Genomic DNA, 27,612 nt, shown 5'->3' on the forward strand with positions numbered 1-27,612 from the left:
ATGTCTCTACTCTCCACCATTATATCGAGATAGGTCATTGCTTTCCTCCCAAGAAGTAAACGTCCTGGATTTTCTGGCTGCAATCTGCATCTGCAGTAATCTTGGTGCCTAAAAATACTAAGTCTGTCACTGCCTCCATGTTTTCTTCCTCTATTTGCCAGTTATCAATCAGTCTGGTTGCGGTATCGGTACACATTTAGAAAAAATCACGAATACTTATTTAACTTTTATTGGAAGCAAAAGCTGCCAGTTAATTTCCCAAACTCATCACTTTAATTCTGAACCATTTCTTTAATCACTAATCCATTACAATTCCTCCTCAGTTGCAATGGTGTTGAAATGCAAACAAAGGAAAGAAAAGTAGTGGGTAAGTTTAATGAATCCTCTTCCTTTGCCCTAGTTTTTCAGTGAATGGAACTTAAAACTTTTCACAGTATGCTAATCCACCAAACAGCAAACTAAAGAAAAATCAAGAACAAAGCTAACATGTTAGCATTGGCCTTACCTTTAAAGAAATAAATGGCTGTTTGCCACCATTTTTTCATGGTATTACTAACAGTTCTCAGTTATAACATAGTCATGATACATTTTTGTTGCTGCTGTTTTTAAAAAAAACATTGCAAATACAGTACGACAAAAAATTGCTCAGTTTACCACCCCCTCACCATTTTCAAGCAGAAAACAATGATTAGCCATCATACTAAAATCTGACTAAAACCTGTAGTCATAAATCTGGTTCCTTCTGGTTAATCTCAGTTAAACCAATGGGATTTATCTTTGTTTTGACTCATCATTAATTCAATAGGGCTGCTCCTGCTGAGATTAACTGAGAGTTTTGTTGAGATAGTTGCCCATTATGAATAACATTCTTTTTTCTAATGCAGTACTTCCAAGCACTGAGTAAATCAAGGCATTTGCTTGGGTACATTTCCTAGTTCCCACCTAGATCCTTTTAGTACATTTATCAACTCTTATTACTCACCCCATTCACCAATCATGATTATTTAAAAAATGAACAGGTACACAATTCCATAGGAATAGGTCAAAATGGTGGCTGGGAATTGTGAAGATTGGAGAATGGGATAGAATAGTTAGAACAAAGGGGGTGAGGAAGATGAGGAAGGAGAGTAAGGTGAGAAACCAGAAATAGAGCAACAAAGGAGGTCAGAGAGAAGGTGAACACGGGCATTTTGGGAAGAGAAAATAGAAGGGATGGAGAAGTGAGGGTGGATAGAAAGATGTTCTCCCTTTAATCATTTCACAATTTTCTTGGATTGTCATTTCGTGTGGTGGGGACTTGTGACTTTCTTCACATATACATCACATACATAGAGAGAGGAAGAGGCAAGAGACTTGGAAGGTCCACTGTGTAACATCACTTCTCTGTGCATCACATTCTAGGACACAGAAATGTTAGGAAATGTTTTCTGAAGCCTTACATCATTTGAGCATATTATAAATATGCTACACTTGTGCTATACAATCCCCATACTGCAGCACAATTATGAGACATGGTGAGCATGCATAGTTGTCACCGCATTACACAATGAACAACGCACAGAAACAGTGGGCAAAACACATTGACTCTAGGGCTGTTATTGTGCATCTGAGATGCAGAATTCTGGTCTTTCCACTACCAACTGGATACATCCATTCCTCATTATCTGAAAAGTCACTCCACATGTATGGCACAACTTATGTCTGTTTTTGTCACTAATAGGATTGTGAGCATTATTGTCTATACTAGTGGTTCTCGACCTGGGGTCCTCAGATGTTTTTAGCCTACAATTCTCAGAAATCCCAGCTAGTTTACCAACTCTTAGGATTTCTGGGTGTTGAAGGCAAAAACATCTGAGGACCTCAGGTTGAGAACCACTGGTCTATACTCACATACAGGATCTTGTTTACATTCACCTGAGATACCTACAGAACAATTTACTGTTTAAACAGACCCCTCTGACTCCTTTCCTTTCCCACTGAGCTATTTTGCCCATTCACCACTTGTGTTCCTCCTTATCTCTCTCTCCTTCCTAAGAAATATGTCACCATCCTCATTCAATGAAGTATATTTTTCTATATAGCTTCCACTGCTGTGTCAAGAGGGATTTGACTAATATATTGGTTCCTCTAATCTGTTGTTAGAGTGTGTTCTTTTTTGAACTACAGTTTTCAGAATCTCCTACCAATATGGCAAATGCTGGCTGGGATATTTGGGAATGATAGTCTAAACAAGAAACATCTTCAAGCCCTGGCCTGAATGACTTCCCAGTATCTCTGGCATTTACCATCTCCTGCAACTTGACTGTTTGACTGGTGTGGACTAAACCTGGGACCTCCTGAATTCCATTGTATCACTGAGGCACTAGTTCTCCTTGAAGCATAGCCACTGTCCATATCGTTTCTGGGTTGTCAATTGAACTTTGGAGTAGCTATCTAAGACGTTGAACTTATTTTTGTAATAAGGTTCAGCATCTCAGAAAGCACTATTAAAGTTTGGACTACAACCTACAATGGACTCAATACCCAATTGACATGAAACCCATCTAAAACCACTAGCTAATTGCTAGCCTTCCTTGCCCCTTCACAAACACCTGTTGTGCTTCCAGAAATGTTGCTCCTACTGCTGAAATTTAAACATTTTTTATGTCCCTCTATTCACACTTCATTAGTTGTTCTCTCAGAAATACAGATTCCTCACTGTTTCTGTGGTTGTGATCACAAATTGGGGGTGGGGGACAACTTAAACTCAGCAGTAATAACTGGGGACCTTTTCAAACTAGCCACTAATAGTACTATGATCCCAATTGCTATGGCACATCATATAGAATCTTGGGGTATATAGTTTGGTACAGAATTCAAAATATCTTTCTCAAAACTGCAAAACCCCAGGAGTTTATAGAATTTTCCATGACAGTGGATTCATAGTGACTGAAATGTATAGTGTTAAATGGCTCCTGGCTATGGCTAACCGCCTTGTTCCAGATTGGTTTCTGTACTTCTGCTGATTTCATGATAGACAGTTTGAAGATTTATCTGCTACCTTGTGGTCAGTGTACACCAAGCATCCTCAAATTGTGCTCCCCCCTCAGCTATTTGGACCTCCAACTCCCGAATTCCTGACCACTGGACACACTGGCTAGGGCTTCTGGGAGTTAAGGGCCAAACAGCTGGAGGGCCTCAGTTTGAGGATACCTGTTTTACAGCCTTAGGGAGAACCCTGTCCATTGCTTGACATCTTCACAGTTCTTTCTTAGATGCTATTCAGGAAGGGTTTTGACATGTGTCTTTGTTGCCATGGGGTGGTTGATTATTTGGTTGCCACTCCTGACACAATATTTATTTGCTTCTTACTTTGTATTCCTGTACTGAGTTTGGACTTTGGATTCACTGTTGAGACAGCCTTTTTCTTATATAACCTTATTCTGAGATTCTACTTTATCATTCCTAGTCTAAGGAGTGCCACAAGGATGGCTTCTGGTTTCAGGAGTCACTCACCTTATATAAGATGGGGAGAGGAGAAATAGTGCTTCTAAAAATAAAACTTCAAGCTTTACCAAGTGATAATGGCAAAAATTGGCAGCAATGTTTCTCCATAGAATTTAAGGTGGCAAATTCTCAGGTTCTAGCCCTGCATATTCTCTGATCCTCAGGGGTGGAATCTCTGGGCACGATTGCTGCTTTGAAAATTGGATGTGTGTATATCTTCTGCAGTTGTTAGACCTCATGTTTTATATTTGAATGGGATGGTCTGTGCATCTGCAGGTAATGTTTAATGTATCCTGCTTAATGGTGTAGTAAGAACTGTAACATCACCTGTACCTGCCTTCTGTGACATCACTAGGTCTCAGGTTTTGGCTGAAATCTCAAAGCCTAGAATAGGTCAGACCTGTCAATTCTAATTTAACAACTATTTTAATTTCTCCACATCTCCAGAGCAATGCTATGGTGGGCCATTTGTGTTGTCTATATCCACCACCCAGCACAAATAATTGTGTGCAAGGCGGTAGATGTCAGTTATGATGGGTCAAAGTTGCTGCATGGTGATGCTGGGCCAAATCACCCCTTTCCCATGTCCCATGCTCATTCTGGGCCCAGTCATATTGGGACTTGTACTTTCATTGATTCGAATATTAAATCCTGAACAAAGCACCACAGGCGTTTTTATATTTTAAAAAAGGCTTTAAGAAGCTACTGGAGATCACGGCTTGGAAAAAAGCCATCTTTCAGATTCCACCAAGCAAAAGGTCATATCTACCAGGAAATTCTGGGAATTGCAGTCCAAAGATAAAAGCAGAACTTTCTCAGCCCCCTTCTACACTGTCCTATAAAATTCAGATTATCTGCTTTGAACTGGATTATATGGTAGTGTAGATTCATATAATCCGGTTTAAAGCAGATAATATCGATTATCTCCTTTGATAATCTGGATTATATGGCAGTGTAGAAGGGGCCTCATATTTTCGAGCTTTAGCAAAGATCCACAGCACGATTAAATCAAAATCCCAAAGAAGCACTTTTGAGATCTATTCGGATATTTCTATAAAAAAGCTAATACCATCTACTGATGAAACATAATCAAAATATTTAAAAATTCACCACAGAAATGAAAATAATACTAAAATATAACAGCATTGAACACACATAACACTCTTTGTTATCAAAACAATGAATTTATTTATTTATCTATCTATCGTGTTAGAAGCGAAGTGAGACTACAGTTACAATGTATAAAAAACTCACAAACAAAGTTAGAAATTTGGCATTATACTAAATGTCCTTTGGCCAGAAGCTGGCCACTTGGAGTGCCTCTGGTGTCACTGTAAGAAGGTCCTCCATTGTGCATGTGGCAGGACTCAGACAGCATTGTAATAGGTGGTCTGTGGTTTGCTCTTCTTTCTCCAGACTCACATGTTGTGGACTCCACTTTGAAGCCTCATTTCTTAAGGTTAGCTCTGCATCTCATGACGCCAGAGCACAGTCTGTTCAGTGCCTTCCAAGTCGCCCAGTCTTCTGTGTGCCCAGGAGGGAATCTCTCATTCAGTATCAGCCACTGATTGAGTGATGAATAAATTGATGAAATAGCAGATCTCTTTCTTTTAAAATTCCCACTTATAGCCTTAATTTCTAAGAAAATCAAGAGTGTTTCCACATGAGTAGCTCCCTCTTTTCCTCCTACCACTATGGTGCAACTATTCCATCTTTTCGTTGATATTTATTTAAGTGGGAATAAACAAAGAAAAAGATGGGAAGACAAGTTTTAAGTGGGAAACATCAAGCAATCTCATGGGTTGTCTATACAGATGAACAACATTCTGTTCATCTCATTTCCACTGTTGTTGGAACATTCAATGTACATCTGGTTTCACAGTGAAAGTGCTTCTTTTGGGTGTTAATATGGAATTTAAAAATGTTTTTAAATTGCAGTTTTGGTTAAAACTGGATTTTTTACACACGTGTCAGGATCAGGGTGGAATTGGGAAGGAGGTAATTGGAGGGCAAGACAGATTGACGGGTTGTTTCATAATCTGGCAAGCTTGGACTAGATGTCACCATTTTTAAAGGTCCAGTGCATATTATTAAATGCTAGCAAAGCATCTGAAATGAAGATACTGTGTTCCTTTTGGTACTAACATATGACTGAATGGATGGGTCAAAGATCATGGTGGGAAGGATCCTGAATGGGCTTACATTATGTCAACATTTTTGTTTTACTTCAGTGAATGCATGCATGCATGCATGCATGTATGAACTGTGCCCACGTCTCATTTCCTAGGGTATGAGATTCTCTGCTTGCTGGGGTGTGTATGTTACATTTTATTAAATGTCTAATATTTCATAGTCAAATAGTTAAAGCCATCTGACAGAATGAGATGCCCAACCATGAGATCAATAGTGAGGGGACAGTCCAATGTATCCCCTAATCATTGATTTCATGACTATGTTAAGATGGTCCTACGGAGAAAAGGAAAGAAAGATGTATCTTTTTCTTTCTCTGTTCAATATATATGTGCATGTGCATGTGCATGTGTTGAGAGACATATAAAGTTCCCTCCTTTACTCATGATCATGCCTTGGGACATGCAATGGGAAAGGAGACTAGATAATGGAAACAGTTAATGAGAGCACAAGGTGAATGAAAACAATAAAGGTTATTTGTCCACAGGGTTATGTATGTTGGGGAGAAAAATAAAAGGCATAGCCCTTTTAGTACGGTTTGAATTTAAGCATGGGAAATATGTGGCTATCGATACATGTGAAGTAGAGGTTAATTTGGAGAAGGTGTGGTACTGATGGGGTGAACCCAGGGAAGAATACTATGAATTGCAACAGCTGTACTCTATAAAAAATAAAATCAGCCTATTTAGCAAGTGGGGGAAAGAGTAATAAGAGGATGAAGACAACATCCTCCACTTGGTTTATTAGAATTAAAAATGTATTCAGCAGAAAAAGTTTGAATATTTACACAGTATTATCCCATTGTTAGCACAGAGAACTCTCCATCTGGAAATGCCTGTTAGTACCCGGACTTCCTATAAAATTCCACAAAGGAGACAAGGGAATATCATGAAGACTCAAAGATCAGAAAACTATTAATAAATTTTTCTAGGATCTGATAAATTTGAAATTTTACCATATAGGATACAGTGGTTAAGGACCTGAGCCCACATGTGCTTCTCTTAAGGCTGTTTATCTTATTCCCAGTCCTCTTAGACCCCTTCTGCACTGACATATAATCCAGTTTCTGGTTCCAGATTATCTGCTTTGAACATTGAACTTGATTATATGGCAGTGTAGACTCATGTAATCCAGTTCAAAGCAGATGACCTAGGATTAGATCCTGGATTATATGCAGAGCCGGTCCAACAATGAGCCGAATTAAGCGGTCGCTTCGGGCGCAAAACATACGGGGGTGCAGTCGAGACTGCTTTTTCTGTTGATTTGTTGTAAAACATGATGTTTTGGTGCTTAATTTGTAAAATCTTAATGTAATTTGATGTTTAATAGGCGTTTCCTTAATCCCTCCTTATTATCCAACATTTTCGCTTATCCAATACTTTTATTTTTCAGTGATTGGTTTGGGGGGGGGGGCGCCAAAATTCTGTTTGCCTACACTTGAAAAATACCTAGGGCTGGCTCTGATTATATGGCAGAGTAGATTCAGCTGTAGACTGCAGCTTTTCTGGCAAAAAAAGGTAAATTGTTTCTCCTAGATGCAGTCATTGTTTTTCTTTTTGAAACCAGAAATGGACATCTCTCTGCTCGTTTTTGTTTTATTCATCTGGGTTTTTGGGGGGAAGTCTATGCAGCCATCAGAGTGTCCCAAGGCCCATCTCCATACATTTTTAGCTGGCACCAGGGCTCACAGGCTTATCTTAAAGATCTCCATATTTGTATTTTGCCTGGGCATCATTGAAATGCCACAAACCCCCCATCAGGATTGAAATAAAGACACTAGAGACCTCTTCACATTGAGGTCCCAAAAGCAGGCAAGAGTGGGGGGATTCACTGAGAGCATGCTGAATCCATGGGGCAATGGGGGAAATCAACGTCCCACATTGTCTGTGTTGCTGCTTTCCACATCATACGAGGGAAAGTGCTGCCACCCAGCTTCCCTCATGCTGCCTCTGTTCTAAGTAATGAGAACATAGGAAGCCTCTCGTGTTCTCTGGGCTCCATCTTAGGACACTTCCAGGGTGGAGCCCAGATGGAAGTAGCCCTGCATCATGTGAAGGGTTCCATCCTGGCTCCGTCCTGGAAGTGTCCTAGGATGGAGCAAGAAGTCAATGTGATAAGTTGGTGTGTGCATGAGCTTGGGCCTATTGTGGTACATGGAGCTGGACATAAAGTGGAGAGTACCATTATTCTAGGTTGCAGTATTATCTGGTTAGCCAGGTTAACCCGGATACCCCAGATGAAATCCTCATCCCCACTTAACCCTTGATAGTCTTGCTCTGTGACATCATAAGGACTTGCTCTTGCCTTCACTTTGTGGAATGGGATGCTCCTGACAGGCCAACACTAGGTATAGACTTTCCCCATTAAAGCTGTTGATCAAGATATTTTCTCTACAGAATTGCTATCACTTCCATGCTTTTACCAAGTTAATTAATAGCTTTCAACAACATCATATAAGAGACAGAGGTTACAGTAATACAACATCAGTAGATCTCAACAGATAACCAGATTTCTTGCTGAATGATTCTTAGAACATTCCTTTCGGGGGGGGGGGGGGGGGTACAGCCAAGCTTTTCTAGTTAATTAGTTTGTTATGAAGAATTGTGGAGTTCTTTCTCCATCTCCTTTTTGTCTCTAAGCTCTGTCCCCTTTAAGCTTAGCTTCCTGTATCTGCAGGTAAGGAGGGGCACCACAGCACTGAAAGCTTGTTATGTATTCGCTGCATGCCTAGCTGCAGAACCAATTGTAGGGAGCTTCTCACCTTCTACTCCCCCCCCCCCTGTTAAACAGAGGTTTGCCACAAACTGTGAAAGTGGATTCTTCATATTTGGATTGAAAAGGGTAAATCCAATATGGCCTTTTCCTTCATGCATGCACCTTTGGAAATTATACTAAGCACTCTGTGGCATGTGGAATGCCACATGCCTTCACTAGTTATGGCTTGAGCCAGGTTCCCCTTTGCATGCATTTACCTGATGTGCTTCACCACCACCTATAAGGACCCCGATAAATCTTTATTATCCAATTCCTTTGCATGAAGCACCAAACATTTCTTCCTTTCCATGCAATGTAAGACAAGGATGCATGAAATGCTGAAAAATGGTATAGGCAGGAGGGGGAGGGAAGTGCATGATAGATGTTAAGCTGGGATGGCACTGTGAACATTGTGTGATAAACATTTCCATAATGATTAAGATGTGGAAATTTATGTCGCAGAGAAAATAAAAATTAACCTGCCTGAAGATTCTAGCCATCTCCTCCTTTTGGCTAATGAAACATCTTGAAACCGTGCTCTATTGAGCCAAGGAAATGCATGTCTAAAAATCAAGGTTTATTTTGTTTTGTTCCATTTTTGTGCACATAAGGATGGTTGTAAATGACACTTCTCATTTTGCATTCAGAAATATTGCCTTAAAAACCCTCAGAGCCCAAGGGGGATGGATTCTCTTAGCAATTCAAAGGAGGAGGAGGGAGGAGGGAGGAGGAGGGGGGGAGGAGAGAAAGGACCATATGATAACCTTGTATGATTTTGCTTTGGTAAACCAGGGGTTAAGTATAGCAGTTGAAGGCTGCAAGCTTTGACAGGGTTGTACTATTTTTCTAATGCATAAGGAGAAGGGAGGCTAGGAATCAGGAGACAGAAGGAAAATCCAGTGAAAGGAGCCTTTGAAACCAAGCCTGAAAGGATGGTGTTGGTGTAGGGCATGGAGAAGGATAACAGGTTAGGTGCTTAGAAAAATCTCTGTCTTAGGTACTCAGACTAAAAGATGGTATTTCACTTGCCTCCCCTCCTTTAGTTCTTGAATCCTGACTGTGAGTGGGTAAGGAAGGCGGCTGTCTGCTGCTGAGAATGGGATGCCAGGGAGTCTCTCTTGGGGAAGGAAAAAATCTTTGGTTGGGCTTAGCAACAAGAAGAGGGAAAAAACAAGACACCCAAGAAGAGAACTGAATAGCCTCCCGTGGCTGTCAGGGGACCAAGCCTCCACTTAGACCAAGCCAGAGGCTGGACAGCTGGCAATGCAGCATTGTGTTGAGATGCTGGGAATCTCAGGGGAGATTTCTAGCTGAGCCCTTGAACCCACATGGGGGATGCTTCAGGTGCATAGGACCAAGGCTTTTCGGGATATGTCCTGCACACAGAATGAAGTCCAGTGCCTCTTTGATGTGGACCCAGCTGCAGCTGGGTGAGCTCTGTGTGGCAGGCAGCTTCTTTTGCTGAGAAGGAAGACCAGGGGAGAGGGAGACCACACTGCGGAGGAGCCTGCGCCAGCCGGGCTGCGTGAACAACACAAAGGAGGAAGGGTGTGTAGATTATTGCTTCTCTACCTTGAAACAATATATGACACCGTATGTGTGTGTTGTGTGGATGCATGTGTGTGTGCATGTGTGAGAGAGAGAGAATGGAGAGGGTCGGGACTCTGTTTTCATGCTGCCACAAATGCTTTGCACATTTCATACAGTATAGCTACAGACTGCAATGGAGCTCAGGGAGGGAAAGGCTGCATTTGAAAACTGGGTCTTTGCAGATGTTGTTGTACAGCCCTTCCAGTTCTATCTTAAGGCTGCTTTTCCAGGCAACGTCACACCTCTTGAGGACATTGGGGACATCGGGTTTTTGCTGAGTATGGTATCTTCCTACTATCATACAGAAGGCTTTCAGGTCAGAGACTGCCCTGAAGAAGCGACTTCAACAGCTATGAAGAATCTTCTGGCCATTCCCCACCCTGTTATTAGATACACCTTCCACATTCAAGACTTGTCTTTCTGTCTTTCTTTCTTTCTTTCATCATGACTCACCATGTTGTCCAACAAACTTATGGGAATCTTGGAAACCAGTCTCTGTGTTTATCTCTAAGGTCAGATAATTGATGCGAAAGACACTGTGTTATCCTCTGTCAGGTAATGCGAGTTGTTTTTCACTTGCTATTATTCCTTAGGCAATTGTAAGAGAGGTGCTTCAGCACAGAAATGCAGCAAGGGAAGAGAGCTATGGTGACAATACTTGCAAACTTAAAAACAGCTCAGAGTGGGAATGGCGATGGGGGTGGGGGGTGGGTGGGGGTGGGAACAGCCAAACTGGACAAATCATCTCAAAGATTGAATCAAGAAAGCATCACCTCAAGTGTGCAAGTTCTGTTTGATGCAACAGAGTGTTTGATGCTTAACTCTATAACTGAGCCCCTGGGGTATTCCTAGAGGTGAATGCAGGAGTCCCAGGTGTTGCATGGGGAGATCTTAATGCTTTAATGAATAACAAAATCTTTGAAGTTCTTTCTTTCACTTGGTTGTTGGGGAAAACATGTCAGGATGCGCTAATTGTAAGTGATTTCTACATTTCTTCTTGCATCTTTAAATATTCTGTAAATGGTGTGACGTGGGAAGATAAGATAATTTTTTAAAAGGTCACACCAAGTAGAAGGAAATTAAAATCAACCGAAACAATGTCTGCTTTTGTGTCTGTATGCATTGCTAAGAAAGTGCGGGGAAACGCTCACATTATTTATTCCTTTTTTTTTCAGGTGGGCAGGCTTTTTTGATCTCATTTCCACGCTTTCATGAGCCACTTCAGAGCCCATGTGCATACCCTCCCAGCAGATATTAGAACCCCTGTGAACCTCATCCCACCACCAGACATTCAGGAACATTTAGATTAAAGGCCTAAATATGACCGTTGCTACTGGAGACCCCACAGATGAAGCAGCAGCTTTGCCTGGTCACCCTCAGGACACCTACAACCCAGAAACTGACCATGAATGTTGTGAGAGGGTGGTCATTAACATCTCGGGACTGCGATTTGAAACACAGCTGAAGACACTTGCTCAGTTTCCAGATACCTTGTTAGGAGACCCTAAAAAGAGAATGAGATATTTCGATCCTCTCCGGAATGAGTATTTCTTTGATCGTAACAGACCCAGTTTTGATGCTATTTTGTACTACTACCAATCGGGTGGCAGGTTGAGGAGGCCTGTCAATGTGCCCTTGGACATCTTCTCAGAAGAGATTAGATTTTATGAACTTGGAGAAGAAGCTATGGAGATGTTCCGGGAGGATGAAGGTTACATCAAGGAAGAAGAACGGCCTTTACCAGAGAATGAGTTTCAGAGACAAGTGTGGCTTCTCTTTGAGTACCCAGAAAGCTCTGGACCTGCCAGGATTATAGCAATTGTCTCTGTCATGGTCATTTTAATCTCTATTGTAAGCTTTTGCCTGGAAACTTTGCCTGTGTTCCGGGATGAGAATGAAGACATGCATAGCAGCAGTAGCAGCTCAAGCCTTTACCCCAACAGCACGATGGGGTCTCATCAGCCAACCACATTCACAGACCCCTTCTTTATAGTTGAGACTCTTTGCATCATTTGGTTTTCCTTTGAATTCCTGGTGAGATTCTTTGCCTGCCCAAGCAAAGCTGGGTTTTTTACCAACATTATGAACATTATTGACATTGTGGCCATCATTCCCTATTTCATTACCCTTGGAACAGAACTGGCTGATAAACCAGAAGATGGCCAACAAGGCCAGCAAGCAATGTCTCTCGCCATCCTTCGAGTGATCCGTCTGGTGAGGGTGTTCAGGATCTTCAAACTCTCCAGACACTCCAAGGGATTGCAGATTCTGGGGCAAACCCTTAAGGCCAGCATGAGGGAGCTAGGCCTTTTGATATTCTTCCTTTTCATTGGTGTCATCCTGTTCTCCAGTGCTGTCTACTTTGCAGAGGCTGATGAGAGTGAATCTCAGTTCCCCAGCATCCCTGATGCTTTTTGGTGGGCCGTGGTTTCCATGACAACAGTTGGCTATGGAGACATGGTCCCCACAACCATAGGTGGAAAAATAGTTGGCTCTTTGTGTGCCATTGCAGGTGTATTAACAATTGCCTTACCAGTGCCGGTTATAGTGTCCAATTTCAACTACTTCTATCACCGCGAGACAGAGGGAGAGGAGCAAGCACAGTACTTGCAAGTTACCAGCTGCCCAAAGATCCCTTCTTCCCCTGACCTAAAGAAAAGCAGAAGTGCCTCCACTATTAGTAAGTCTGATTATATGGAGATACAAGAAGGAGTGAATAATAGCAATGAGGACTTTAGAGAGGAGAACTTGAAAACAGCCAATTGCACCCTAGCTAACACAAACTATGTGAATATAACCAAAATGCTAACTGATGTCTAGGTGATGAGGGGGTAAAAGCAAGACAAACCTAATAACATATATTTTAAAAAGTGGAACAATTGCAAACGTTGCATAATACCTTGCATTGTAGCTAATACAATATGTTCTACAATATGTACTGGTTATGCATGGAAAGCAATAGTTGTGTAAGTGACTCTTTTTAACATTTGATGCTCAAAAAGCTTTCATGCAACTTTTTCTTTTCCAACACAGATTTTTGAGTATATGGAGCATTTAAGACAAAATCATGTCACATTATCAAATGAAAGGCATTGGAGAAAAACAAGAGAAAACATCTCCCCATGCAAACCACAATAATGAACAAATGCAAACAAGATATGTATCATGTAATACAGAACTCAATCCATGCAAAAATATATCCCCAGGAAATAGTATGCAACTATACTTCTAGCTTTCAAGCTTCAGGAATTATACAAAAGGTCATGCATAGTTTAATTAATGGAACATCCGTCCAAATTACTTTAAGGTTCAGATTTCCAGATCAGAAATGCCAAAGGGAGAATATGCTGTGCAGGGTCATGCTTCTGAACCAAAAATGCTGCATTGGATTCATCCACTGCAGCATGTCAGTGTAAGGCTCGCGGGAGGCACTGTTTAGTAGGACATTTTTTGTTGCTTTGGTAGAGATACATCAAGAGCCTGGAGACATTTTTTTATAATAACACATGCATTTTTTGCTGGTTTGGGGGTCACTGACATATTCCGAACTGAAAAGCATCTTGTTTCAAATGCTGGAGCAACTAAGCTGTGGCCTAGAATATATTTATACTGCAATGAAATTTAACCAGTATTACAGTACAGCTGCATGGATATTTGTTGCATGGAACTTAATATTTAATACAAATATATATCTATCTATTTTCTTAAGTAGACCATAGAGTGTACCTATTTGTAGTATTTCTAGATTCTCCAGTGGCTTGAAGGAGAGTAATGAACATATACGAGGGAGGGAAAAGCAATAGGCTTGGGAATGATGTATGCTGAACACAAATTTGATAAGCAAGGCAAGTGTTTGCTTGCATGAATGTACACATCGAAGAGGATGAAATGAAAAGTGCCCACTTGTCTTCTGCATGTTGGGAATAACTGGTAATTAATTAATAATTGGTATCATTATCTGAGATTTACAGCTGACCAGTGAAAGTGAAATATTTGGGCATGTTTATGATTAAAGGATCTTCGAATGATAATGTCAAGCAAATGTTATGCAAACATTTGGTATACAAATATATAAGCTCAGAGACCACAGAGGTTGCTCATGCTACTTAAAAATGTAGACTAGTTGAAATTTGCAACTAAGATGAGAAGTGTTGAAGAGTTTATCTGAACCTGTAGTGACCTGGATCTTATCTGGCTTCAAATATTTAATGTCGCTTCTGGAAGTGCATGGGTTTATGCAATAATGCCAGCCCAAAGTAATTTATTCAGGTGTGGCCAAATTTGTCCTTTGAAAATAGGTCTTAATAGAGCTCAATCAGCTGTCAACAACAGCTGAAGAGTTGATTTTATGTGAATGTGTGCAATGCATGGCTTAGGAGTTTAGGTTTCTGTTGGTAGCTTTGTAATATGGTGAACCCAATGTTCTTAGACTAAAGAGAGTTCATATTGCCTTCTAGATGAGAGGTGGACACATTCCAGATTTTGGTGGACGGCAGTTCTGGTCATTCCCTCACCACTAGATATGTTAGCTAGAGCACTAGGCATAATTGTCCAACAAAGTCCAGAGGTCCATATGTTCCCTGCAGTCAATAGAGTATTATATGGCAGCAGAATTTGTTTTTGAGCAAGTGGACTATAGCAATAGACAGATTTTGCAAATTGTTGTCCTGGATTGGCAGACTGTAGCTTCAATTCTCTAGATTCAGGAGAGGCCCATTTTGCTACCAATATCACAGGAAAGTTGCATTTGAAATAAACAAGAAAAACTCTGTGACCAAAATCCAATTTTTCTCATCAGTTGCACTTTCAGAGTGTTTTAAGAAAGCTAGAAGGGTTGCCTCAAGAAGGAGAGGCAAAGAAGTCTGTTGCTGCCAGCTTATTTGCATATGGCTAAATTTGTATCCAACTCATTGCCTATTTATTTTGTAAATTATATAGTACATATAGACTCTAGAATAGTAAGCAACTCTGCTGATAAGGAAGTACATCTTGGGGAGATAGGGCGGAATACAAATAAAGTTTTATTATTAAGTTTTATTATATTACATCTCAAATTCACCCTGATATATAGTCAGCTGGATCCTGCAAGCATCCATTTGGGCAGCTTGCTTACCAGTACTGATTTTGCCTCATTGTGGAAGAATCTAGTTAAGATCAACAATTCACAAACAAAAGTGAGAATGTGAACTGAGATGTTTTCATAGACTTGTCGAGTTGGAAGAGACCACAATGGCCATCCAGTCCAACCCACTGCTATGTAGGAATACACAGTCAAAGTGCCCCTAACAGATGGCTTTACACTGAATTGAGCACATAGGAAAGAATGGTTTCAGAGTTGGCTTGATCATAAAGCCAACTTATTAGCATCTAGCTCGGTCCTTTCCTTTCGCCACTTACGCTCACTTTCAGCAGCTCTGCAGGACAAGGTGGGAGTGGGGAAGGATACAGATTGAGTTGTAAGGCGGATACATGCTGAAGTGATCACTAGCCTACTTGACCATATGGTGAACTCCATCCAAATCCACTCAATTTAGCAAGCCATCTTGGATGTGTATATTGGTTCCAAATGAAATCAGTGTTTCCATCAAGAGGTAAATGAATACCACAACAGTCTCAATGTAAGAAGATGCTAAGACAACTATGTGCCAAACTAGTACTTTGCCCAGGTCTTTTGTCCAGTCTTTTGCTGGAGCAAGGAACATATAGAGTTGGTCCTCCCTGTTTTGCAGATTTGATAATTCATGGATTTCATTAAAATGTTTTTCTCTTGGAATCTCTTGTTTCTCCAGGGTGACTCTCTGATCACTTTCTGCCAAAAGCTGGCCATAGAAGTATGCTGGAAGACCTAAGAATTCTTAGAGAGAACATCTCTCTAGATATCTCTAGGTCGGCAGGATAATTTTATGGTCATCTTCCAGTGAGGTTGAACATAAAGTCACCTGGATGATCTAGAGAGGTATTATCTCAGGTTAAAAAATAGTGGTTTTTTGAATTTGTGTTTTTTCCACTTTCATTGGCTTTTTATGTCCTAATCCTCATGAAAGTGGATTTACAATCCTAATGTTAAATTATTGTACTTAAACTCCTAAATTTCTTAGATTACTTCCTTACTGCCCACCCCATGCCAAGGAAAGAACTTCTCTTTCCTCTTTAGCAATTACTGCAGTGTGTGCTATAAAGATTAAAAAAAACATCAAACTACACTGACATATATAAAGAAAAAAACAAGCAAGCTCACTGTGATGGCCTTTCTAACAGTATATGATCTGAAGGGACTTTAGTACCCTTAAAACTTCATTAATAGTCCTGGAGCTTGCATTGCAGGATTTAGGTTCGCCAACCTCATAGTGCCTTGTACCCTTCTTGTAGAATGCTGACAAAGGAATAGCTTGACATTACATCTCTAATTACTTTCTCTTCAAGTATGCTATGAATTTCAAAGGCTAATTTTGGAATATCTTTCATTGCAGTGAGCAGGGATGGAATAATCCTTCATATTGCCTTAAGCCATGGCTAAAAATATTCTGTCCTCTCCGCCCCTCCATCAATATAAAGGAAGAAATATACTTGTTTAAAGGTTTAGGCAGGACAGGCTGCCTGTCCTGTAGATTAGGGCAAATCAGTCTATGCAAAAATGCACTGTAGGAGGGACGGGAGACAGGATGTTTCTTCAGGGATTTCCCCCGGATTCAGTCTTGATGTAATATGGAGCAAACTCCACAGGGCCCCCAGGGAGCAAGGGGACCAGAGTTAAACCTACTGGCTTTCCATCGTGACTGGGGATAGTTATTGTCAGGCCCAGGTTCATTACTGAATTATGAGCATGAAACCAAACACTATAGAGAGAGGTATAAAGTGCTCATTCTTACCATGACATTTGGCTGTATCCTACCAACACCATTTCATTGAATTTCACTTGCTTTTCTGCCACCATTATACTTTTTCATTATTCCAGACCACACTTGTTTTCATGCCTCCCTTTATCTTCCTCTTAAAATGAGTTTGAACTTTTAATCCTATCCTTTTACATATTGATACTTATTACTTATGTTGTACTTTGGTCATATCATGAGGTAATATGACTCATTAGGAAGGTTTATGGTGCTTGGTAAAGTGGAAAGCAGTAGGAGAAAAGGGGAATTTGCATTATGGGTGGATGGACAGTTAAGGAATCCACAGCTCCAAGATTGCAGGACCTGAGTAGGATATTGATGTGAAAAGGTGCCTTGAAGGTCTTTCATGCCTAGGGTTGCCATAGGTCAAGGCTAGGTAGGTAAAGTTTTCCCCTGACGTTAGGTCCAGTCATGTCTGACTCTGGGAGTTAGTGCTCATCTCCATTTCTAAGCCGAAGAGCTGGCATTGTCCGTAGACACCTCCAAGGTCATGTGGCCGGCATGACTGCATGGAGCGCCGTTACCTTCCCGCTGGAGCGGTACTTATTGATCTACTCACATTGGCATGTTTTCGAACTGCTAGGTTGGCAGAAGCTGGAGCTAACAGCGGGCGCTCATTCCGCTCCCAGGATTTGAACCTGCGGCCTTTTGGTCTGCAAGTTCAGCAGCTCAGTGCTTTAACACACTTCGCCACCGGGGCTCCGGTAGGTCAAGGCTAACGTGGTGGTAATTTACAGCAAAGCCAGCTCACTATCCATGTTTTCTTCAGAGCACTTCACCCTTGGATTAGAGTTATCTTGCATAGTCCATGATTTGATAGTTTTTAATTATCTCTCAAGGCAAGTTAGCAATATTCAGGGTGAATTGGTGCCAAAGTGCAACAATGTGAGTTCAGTGTCAGCTTTATTTTCCACCAAATGAGTGGACAGTATCTAAGAAAAGGAGCATCTTGAAGAGGGAAAACAGAAGTGAAACCTGGCAGTGGAGAACTAACTAACTAGGAGGTTGGCAGGAGATGAATTGCAGGTTGAGTTTATTTTATTTTTATCCCACTTTTCTCTTGTCATAGAACCGAACATAGTTATACAACTACAGTAGAGTCTCACTAATCCAAGCCTCGCTTATCCAAGCCTCTGGATAATCCAAGCCATTTTTGTAGTCAATGTTTCCAATATATCGTGATATTTTGGTGCTAAATTCGTAAATACAGTAATTACAACATAACATTACTGCGTATTGAACTACTTTTTCTATCAAATTTGTTGTATAACATGAAGTTTTGGTGCTTAATTTGTAAAATCATAACCTAATTTGATGTTTAATAGGCTTTTCCTTGATCAGTCCTTATAATCCAAGATATTCGCTTATCCAAGCTTCTGCCGGCCCGTTTAGCTTGGATTAGTGAGACTCTACTGTATGTATTTCATGGTGGTTTAGATGCATTCTTACAGCTCTTGATCTACTGCCTATCCCATCCCATTGATGGTGGCTGGCAGTGACTTGCAGTTGGTTAAACTGTATCTAACCTGGTCTGGGTTCTGATATTCTTAGGTGGCACAGTTGAAGCCTACCAATCTAGGGACTTTGCAAAAGGACCATTACTGTTCAGGAATATTTGCACCTTCTGGAGAGATTAAAATTACAAGAAAAAGGCTCTCAATAGTCTCATGGATTGTAAGGCTGGGCTGCTGGACATGGAGCATTCCTATTTTCTCTGCTATAGCCCATCAAACCCATTAAGAGGAAACCCTAGCAGATGACCTAGATGAGATCTATCTACCTTGTGGGCCTTCACTATTCAGTCAGCCTAAACACAGTTACAGGTTTCACTTTTGCAGATTTTATTATTTGCGGGTTAATATGTTCTCTCAAGGAATCCCTCAGCCCTCCAACATGACTCCACAGTCAACTTCTGCCAGAGATTCCTAGAGAGAACATTTCTCTAGGCATTTGTAGGTCCTCCATTGTGATTGTATGGTCAGCTCCTAGCAGAAGTTGTACACAGAATCATGATGAGGACCTAAGGACTGAGAGAGGTGTTCTCTCTACGAATCTCTGGCAGAAGAAACCATAGAGCCTCTCATGTTAAAAAGGGATTTGTTTTAATTGTAGTTTTCACACTTTTGTGGGGGTCCTGCATACCTAAACTCAGTGAATGTGGAGTGCCTGCTGTATTTGCATGCTTCAAACAAACAACAACTAATGGCCACCTTGGAACTAGGAAACCTAAATATAAGTTCAGGTTATGAATATCAACCATTGCTTAATTTTGGATGCTGGAATTTTTATAATAGTACATCAGTGTAGGCATTTCACAATAAAAACAGCCCAATCCTGTCACCATCTCCACTGAGGTATGTTAGTTGTAATAACTTGTATGGTATTTTAGGACTGAGCCATTGTGGACATCTTGTTTAGAGCAGAGGGAGAGAGGAAGCCAAGAACAAGCAGGAGATACTAAAAAAAGTTGCACCCTTCTCTTGTGCAAGGTCAAATGGGCACATTTAATTGTACATTAAATTTAATGTGCTATTGTTTTGCCTATCATATTGCAGCCCAGACACTGTGTTGGTAATCTGAACTGTTATCGCAGCAGCTGGAAGCCAGCAGCACAACTCAATGACGAATCTGGCCTCGCCCAAGAACAGGGCTAGAGCTCTCTTCTTAACCATGTATACCTTTGCAGAACGTTGTGGTGCAGAGCTGAAGCTGCAGCCCACAGCAGGTGGGAAGGAGCAGATGGTAAGACAGGAGCATTATGATGAATGCTGAAAGAAGGATGGCAAGATCTGCAGGTTTAAAGCAGGGGCTTCCTCACACCTTCATCTTGTGAGATTTGCCTGTGCGGTGTTCAGATTGCAATCCATGAACATTTTAGTAGGTGCTGCTTGATGAGATTGTGGAGAAGTTATTCATGGGTCAAGGGTACACTTGTAGCGAATATCCTTGATGAGCATGAAAAGAGCACTCTGTGAGCTTAGCCTTGGATAAACAAGCGCCTCAAAAGCCTCTTGCATCACCCTGCCTGGACTAATGGGAAAGCATCATTGGGGCTATTGGGGAGGCTACTGAATACCTTCCCAAGCAGGAGGAGCATTGCGCAAAATAGAAGATGACCTCAGTTCAGAAGGTCTTCCCAGGCAGTTCAAAAATTAAGCAGGAATTATGTATGGGCAAACCAAATATACTACAGTAACACTCCTCCCCCAAATTCTGCTACAGTAAACAGGTTGATTATAATTTGGAGAAGTGGCTTTGTATACATTACTCCAGGTTTTTAAAGGACAGCTCAGGAAGCAATAAGTGGATGAAATGATAGGAGAGTGATTTTAAAATGAGAAAGGAAAAGGAGGGCAGTAAAAAAGTGTTGACATATAATTTAGTTGTTGATATACTAACTTAGGGCCCTTTCACATTACACTATGCTTCCATTTTATGCTTCCTATGTCATTCTTGGATTGGAGATTCAAAGCCATTAAGAATTCTCAGTTAGAGAGCTGTAGTGCTTCACCAAACTACAAATCCCAGGATTCTATATGAGGTAAAGGTAAAGATAAAAGTTTCCCCTTGACATTAAGTCTAGTTGTGTCCAACTCTGGGGGTTGGTGCTCATCTCCATTTCTAAGCTGAAGAGCCGGCATTGTTCATGTGGCCAGCATGACTGTATGGAGTGCCGTTAACCTTTCGCCGAAGCGGTACCTATTGATCTACTCAAACTTGCATGTTTTTGACCTGCTAGGTTGGCAAAAGCTGGGGCTAACAGCAGGAGCTCACCCTGCTACCTGGATTCGAACCACCGACCTTTCAGTCAGCAAGTTCAGCAGCTCCATGGTTTAACCCACTGCACTATCGGGGGCTCCATTCCATATGAGGTAGCCATGGCAATTAAAATAGAGTTATGGCGTTATAACTATGTAGTGTAAAAAGGCCACATATCTTGGATCTGTTACAAGAAAATGTATTAGTCCTTATAATATATGATTCCTGTAAAATGCCCTGTCCCTAGCCCTAGGAATTTGACGGTTCTTACTCAGGGCACTCTGTGTGTATTCACTAGTGCCATTCTTCTTTAGTCTCGGTTTCCCACAATTTCTATAGCTGAGTTTTGACATTCAGGAAACACTCCTGGACAAAACTTTGCTGAATCCTGGCCCAAGCATAATATGAGTGTACCTGAATCCTCTTTTATCTTGTCTTTGGTTATATGTGCAACAGGATGAGAAGAGATCAAGGGAGACCTGCAACAAAATCTTGTAGTTTGGAATGCTTCTGTTCATTGTTTCAGTCAGTCATTCCTGCCCTTAGCCATTGTACTCCATGTCACTTCCTCCCCATTCAGTTAGCATTCTCTATCATTCTCCACAATCACATCACTGAACTGTTTTCAGCTTTCTTCACTTTAGGGCTTTTTTTCATTCTTTCCTCTCTTCACTTTTGAACTTCTACATTGAGAGTCTCTTGAAACCTCTATCTTCTGTGTCAGTGCTGTGGTTTTATGCATATGTACAGTGGTGCTTGGCTCACATGGAGAGTGAAAGTAGAAAGAACATTGAAGTGGTGGAATAATGGTTTACACCATTTCAAACGGCAGCTAGAAGATCCCATTTTTGATATGACAATCACTTTGCACTAGAATAGAATAGTCTGGGATGGTGTGCTGCAGCTCTCTGAAATGGTTTTTTTTTGGCTTTTTAAAAGAGTTAAAAAAAAACCCTGCCCTCCCCCTCATTAGGCCCATTCCACTGTCTTCTTGTAGCTCATGCATTGACCAGGGTTATGTTCCTAGTTTATGACTTCAAAATCATGGCTGCAATTGGCTAGCAAGCTAAAATTTTGTTCTTCATAAGCCAATATATCAGATAGACAGAATATTCAGTGCTCCTCTAACATTCGCAAAAACATTCAGGCTCCTCTAGCATTAGCAAGAATGATGAAGGTAGTTCACAATGGTGCATTACTCTCAGATAGCAGAAAATCATGTTATCTACTCATTTCTCTACAACCATGAAACTATAGTGTGAATTATAATGTGAAATCCTCCAAAAGTCAGTAATGGCTGGTGGTCTTCATATCAGTGTGATGGCAAATCCATGGTGGGATTTCATCTGAGCTGTCTGAAGTGTTGGACCTTATCCCTCATGGATAGGCTCTTTACAGTTCACACCAAACTCACAGTAGACCCACCATCATATTGATATGGAAGCCATCTGCTATCATTGGAAAAAGCCTTAATATTGAGTCATATTTGATTGATAGGAATGTTTTTGTCTTAGTAATTAGACCAGAAGACAAACAATGTGGGCATCAGGTGAAAAGACTTTTCACTGGATTCTCTTCTATATCACCCAAATAAGGATGAATGAGGGCTCTAGGTTGAGATTCTGGTCATATCCATTGTCAGGGTTGTTTTTAAAAGTGGGATGTACAACCAGTTAATTCTATGTGGGGCAACAAGAAAATGTTCTTATTTTCAACATCCAATTTGAATCATGTTGATTTTAGATACAGGAAGGACTTGTATTTTCTAAGTGGAACAGAAAATTAAAATGTAACACACCATTTCAAGGAGGGACTTTCAAGACTGTCTTTTCCTAGTAGTAAATATGCCACATTTTGTCCCCAATTGTAAGCTTAATGTTAAAATACTGTATTTTTCCAGCATTGGATTTATTATAGTGCATACTTGCAAGAATACACTTCTTCCACCAGAGAATGGATTTGTTGCTGATGTGTATTTGAAACACAAAAGTATAACTATCGTGAATAGCAGTGAATTATACAATAATTACCAAAAAATGTGAACAAAGTATGCATTCTTAGGGGAGGAAGATGAAGACCTAGTCAACTTCCATGATATCATTGGAGCTGTTAGAATAATGTCTATAGATGTACATATTTCTGCAGCTATCTTTTGCATTGTTTCTATAAACTTCATAACACTGTGCTATACCCAGAATGGGTGTTAAGAGCATGCAGCATGAGGGTGTGTAAATATGAAGATATTGTGCATATAAACCTAGAGAAGAAAGGTGAAAGAACTGGAAGAACTACTTCAAGGAAGGTCATGCTTTATAAGCAGATTGTTCATGGCTCAGCTACTGAATTTACTGATGAAATCTCCTCTCCCTGGAGCTTGCAATAGAATAGTAGGGGGTCCAAATCTCACTACAGATCCAGTCATTTTTGCAAGGTTAAGCTGTCTGTAATGTGATTCTCCCCCAAACCATTCTCCAACACAGAAGAAACATACTGATCTCCCTCTTCTCCTTTTTCACAAATAAGTGAAACAAAATCCTCCCTTGGGGGTGTTTGTGAACTCTGATCTGGATCTGAAGTCTGCAGTTTTGGTCCCATCCCCTATTATTTATGTTACTATGCAGGTGAAGCCAAATCATGAGCTAAGGCATTTGTTTGTTTGCAGTACACCTTTCAAATTTAAACTGCTTGTCATTTTCTTATCTTGAATATCAAAAGAACTACCTTACTTTAGTTTGTTTCCATTCTGCTAGTGAGGTTTATGGTTGAGAATGTGACCTCCATTTAGGTTGTAGGTTCAGGATTCCCCAAAATTCAGTGAATGCTTTGCAAAAGAGGAAGTGGTGGGAAATGTGTGCTCCTCCAGTTGGCACTGAACTACAATTCCCATTGTCCTTCTGCCCAGTGCTGATGGATGTAGCAGTCCCATCATACCTGGGTAGGGCACACATTTACCAGCTGTGTTGCAAAGCTTAATACATATTTAAAGGGCAACTGCCCAGTCTTAAGGGGAAAGGAGAACGAGAGGAGTCACAAACAAAGGTGCATCTAAGGCCAGGGTGATTTTTCAGAGAATAGGAACACATTGACTCCAAGCACAATTTTTAAAATTCCATACCTGTTGAGGTTAGAAAGAGAAGAGATGGTTTCTAGCACTCTAGAAAGATGCTAAATTCAAGTAGCCAGGCTGTAGGATGATGCCTGGTCCCCCCCAAAGGAGAAATCTGCTTTCATAACTGACATACTTCTTCCTGTTTTCCTCTTCAGTTTCTAGAATCCTTTCCTGCTTCTCAGCAGAATGATGTTTACCAAATGTATTGTGGCATTAATGTTCTTGGGCCAGAGCCCACTTTGCCACATGCATCTACCCAAGTGGCAGCAGCCCAAGGAAAGCATATGCCACAAGGAAACTGTTAGTCTTGAAGGTGTCACAAGACTTTTCTCTTCCCCTCTACAACAAAGCCTGTTGCCTAGTCTTTTATATGATTCTCTATTACTCACAGAGCTTGGGAAAGTCCCTTCTTCAAACTCTAATCCCAGAATGCCCCAGCCAAGCATGGCCATTCTGGGGAGTTTTACATTCCCAAACTCTGGAGCAAAAGGATGAGGACCTCTTTCAAGCACAAAACCCCAAAGAGCCTTTCATGGCTGACTGACCTCACTCAGGGTCCTGCACAGTAGGATCCTCAAATAGTTTTGACAAAGCACATGTACTTTGCGTCCTCATCCCTTTCCACCCAAACTGTAAGATTTTCTTCCCCCTGCAATGCTTTGCATACTTTACTGTCTGTTTGGAGTGTTCCCTCTTCTCATATAGGAAGAGCTTCTATTCTATTAACCTAAGAGTAGTGTATGGTTTGAGTACTGGAGTACAACTCGGGAGGCCAGGGTTTGACTCCCTGCTCAGCTATGGAAACCTATTGGGTGACCTTGGACAAGCCTCACTCTTTCAGCCTCAGAGAAAGTCAAAGGCAAAATTCTCTCGAAGAAATCTTGCCAGGAAATCCCCATGATAGGTTTCTCTTAGGGTCACCAGAAACCTGAAAAGATTTGAAGGCACTCAAAAACAACAAAGTGAATTTCAAACTAGCAAGTATGTTACACAATCAACAGCCCCTGCCCCAATCTTCTCTTCCAAAGTTTCTGCTGCTCATGAGCAGGATCATGAACATAAAACATAGTTCAAAGCTCAGCTTAGGTTTTGAAGAAACTATCCTGACTGACACTGGTCCCCAATCTTTCCATAATTTGGCCAATGGAAGACCTTAAGGTGAGAGCTGGCAAATGAATCCCTTAGTTCTCATTGATCTTCTCGGGTACATTTCTGCTTCTATGAGATGTCTAATGTTGTGCTATTAAGCATTTAATTCCGAAATCTATGTGTATGTGTAAATATGTAATGAAATTGTGTGTATTATTTCAAGATTTGTAAGGCTGTTTTTCTACCGAGTGCGAGGAATGTAATTAGCCAGCTGCACCTGCTTCCCCGTTACCTGAGATATTGCAGATGTCCTTCAAAGTCATATTACTAATTATTGCTTGAAATGCAAAAGAAAAGAGGATCTTGGATCAAATAAGTGTGTGTTTGCCTAATTTGAGATAATCAATAAGAAAAGGAAATCCAAGAAGGACTCATAACAAAGATGCCATGGAACTGAATCTTTTGTTTCCATGGTGACTAGAAGAATGGGACCAATAATGGTGAGAGGACATGAAAGAAAGAGAACTCATGGGAATGTCAAATCTTTTAACCATGTGTTGCTTGATGAACATTTAGACACCAGCTGTATCAAAATTGCACAATGTGTATAGTTCATTGTTAATGACAATTTGCAGGAATGCTCAGCACCGAACGGACACTAAGAGCTGAGCTATTCCCTGTCAATAAGATGAATTGTCTGTATATAGGGATAGTTATTTGTGTATACGTGTACATACAAATATACATTGTCCATTCCCAATTGGGGACTTGCTGTCTGGTTGCTCATATGTGTACATACTCAATTCTTCCACCAATTTTTGTAAATATCAACACGCGTTAAAATTAAACTGGCATATTACTGAGAATTAATTTTGACATACATTGTGTGTGAAAACAAAAGAGGAATAAACTTTTGACAGCTGATGAAGTCAAATTATTATTGTATGCTGAAAATACACCTCTTTGTATCTCCCTCCACCACAACAGTATTATCCATCCACTTTATGGCTTTCTGTTTGCTCTGAAATATTTCTGCTGCTAGTTACTGGAAGCAATAGAGATGATTGTATTCTTCTCATATGCAGCCTATAAGAGTCCCAAAGTGTTTCTTTTCTAGAATGTAATGGTGCCAAGATCTGAGATAGAGAACAATGCTGGCCATGCGAAGAAGAGGGGTCCTCAATATTGCCAATTGCGATACAATAAAACTGATCACGCTAATTTGAGATTGTGGAAGCTGTAGTCCACAAAAAGCGCATCTGAAATTTGAATAAAAGGAAAGATGGGAAAAGACCATTGAAATGTTGGTTCCTTCAAAATGACCATTCATCTTATTCTGTCCTTGTGAGTTTTAGGGCCCTTCTACACTTGGCACAAAATGCAGGATGGACCAGCATTAAAAATGCAAGTTTGGCACTGCATCGTGGTCACACATGGTTGCAAAAATCTACCTCATTGGCCATATAGGCCAAGCATGCCGACACCAGTTTGACATGGCTGGGCATGGAGAGTGCTTCCCTGGCCTCTCTACCCCCAGTCCTCCCCCGTTCCCAAATGAAGTGAAAGCCTCCTTACTGTTGCAGGAGGCTCTGTGTTCCCTGGATTACCCTCAGTGAAGCTCCCTCTCCTCTCCAAAACTCTGTTGCATCATCACTGAGGACAATCTTTTACCATTGGCACTGTCACAAAAGGATAAATGGGAACTGCAATCCAACCATATCTGGAAGGTCACAAGCTGCACTGCTTAAATTAACTAACTTGTTTTGAGAACATTACTGGGCTTACAGTGGCATTTTCATGGAGTGTCAGGTAAGATGAGATTGTCTCTTGTTAACTCTCACAGAGAAATGTATTTCATTTTTCCTTAAAATTGTGGGTAGAGTTGAAAATAGTTGAATTTATAAAACCAAAGCTGAGCCCCTCTGCACATAAAGCAGGCTTAAATGAAGTGTCATGTTTGGAAGCCCAAAAGAATGACAAGGCTGTCTTCCCTCCTCCGCTGACTGTTGACTTCCTAGTTCTGTTGAAAGATACATCTGCAGAATGAATTCCACCCAGCAACTTCTGTATCTCATTGTTATTGATGTTGTGTGCCTTCAAGTGAACTCTCGCTTATAGCAATCCTATCATAGGGTTTATTGACAAAATTTATTTAGATGAGGTTTGCCTTCCCCTAAGAGTGTCAGAATATGACTTGCCTTAGGTGAATTTCCATGACTGAGCAGGGATTCAAATCCTGGTCTATATGGTCTAGTAGTGCAACTCCCAAACATGTACATGATGCTCACTCTTCACCTTCAATATAATCTGCAAGGACTGGGCAGAGAGAGAAATTGAAGAGATTGAGAGCATTCTCAGATACAGTTGTGCAAGTCAGAATCAACATTTCCTGTCTCAGTTTTGTCTTGTTTTCTTCAAAAATGAGAAGGCAAAAAGATATGGTGTAAGATATCTAAAGAGAAACTTTGGATTGAATAATTCTTGGCTTTCAAAAAAAAAGATGACTTCCTGTTCATGATTATTACTGATCTATTGGTTTATTACTGATTCTCACATGCATCTCAGCAAAGATTTTAGAGTAATGAAATTCCGTTACCTGGGAGCCTCGCAGTAGCATCTGGAGTTGAACACAGCAAAACTATCTAGATCAGTGGTTCTCAACCTGTGGGCCCCCAGATATTTTGGCCTTCAACTCCCAGAAATCCTAACAGCTGGTAAACTGACTGGGATTTCTGGGAGCTG

General features: G+C 40.8%; 1 protein-coding gene across 3 annotated transcripts; it reads left to right on the plus strand.

Annotated features, from left to right (window-relative positions):
• The first annotated feature begins 8,451 nt into the window (after positions 1 to 8,451).
• On the plus strand, positions 8,452 to 25,794 carry LOC100555266 (potassium voltage-gated channel subfamily A member 2). 3 transcript variants are annotated; one of them, XM_062978392.1, is made up of 2 exons: positions 8,452 to 8,517; positions 11,196 to 25,794. In XM_062978392.1, the coding sequence occupies exon 2, from the start codon at positions 11,341 to 11,343 to the stop codon at positions 12,838 to 12,840; it is 1,500 nt and encodes a 499-aa protein (XP_062834462.1). In that variant the 5' UTR covers positions 8,452 to 8,517; positions 11,196 to 11,340; the 3' UTR covers positions 12,841 to 25,794. The 3 variants fall into 3 exon arrangements, with proteins under 3 accessions (XP_062834462.1, XP_008107656.1, XP_062834461.1); XM_008109449.3 differs by lacking the exon at positions 8,452 to 8,517 and adding an exon at positions 9,183 to 9,978; XM_062978391.1 differs by lacking the exon at positions 8,452 to 8,517 and adding an exon at positions 10,003 to 10,575.
• Positions 25,795 to 27,612: the final 1,818 nt, after the last annotated feature.

This window comes from Anolis carolinensis, chromosome 4, assembly GCF_035594765.1.
Source record: "Anolis carolinensis isolate JA03-04 chromosome 4, rAnoCar3.1.pri, whole genome shotgun sequence".
NCBI lineage: Eukaryota > Metazoa > Chordata > Lepidosauria > Squamata > Dactyloidae > Anolis > Anolis carolinensis.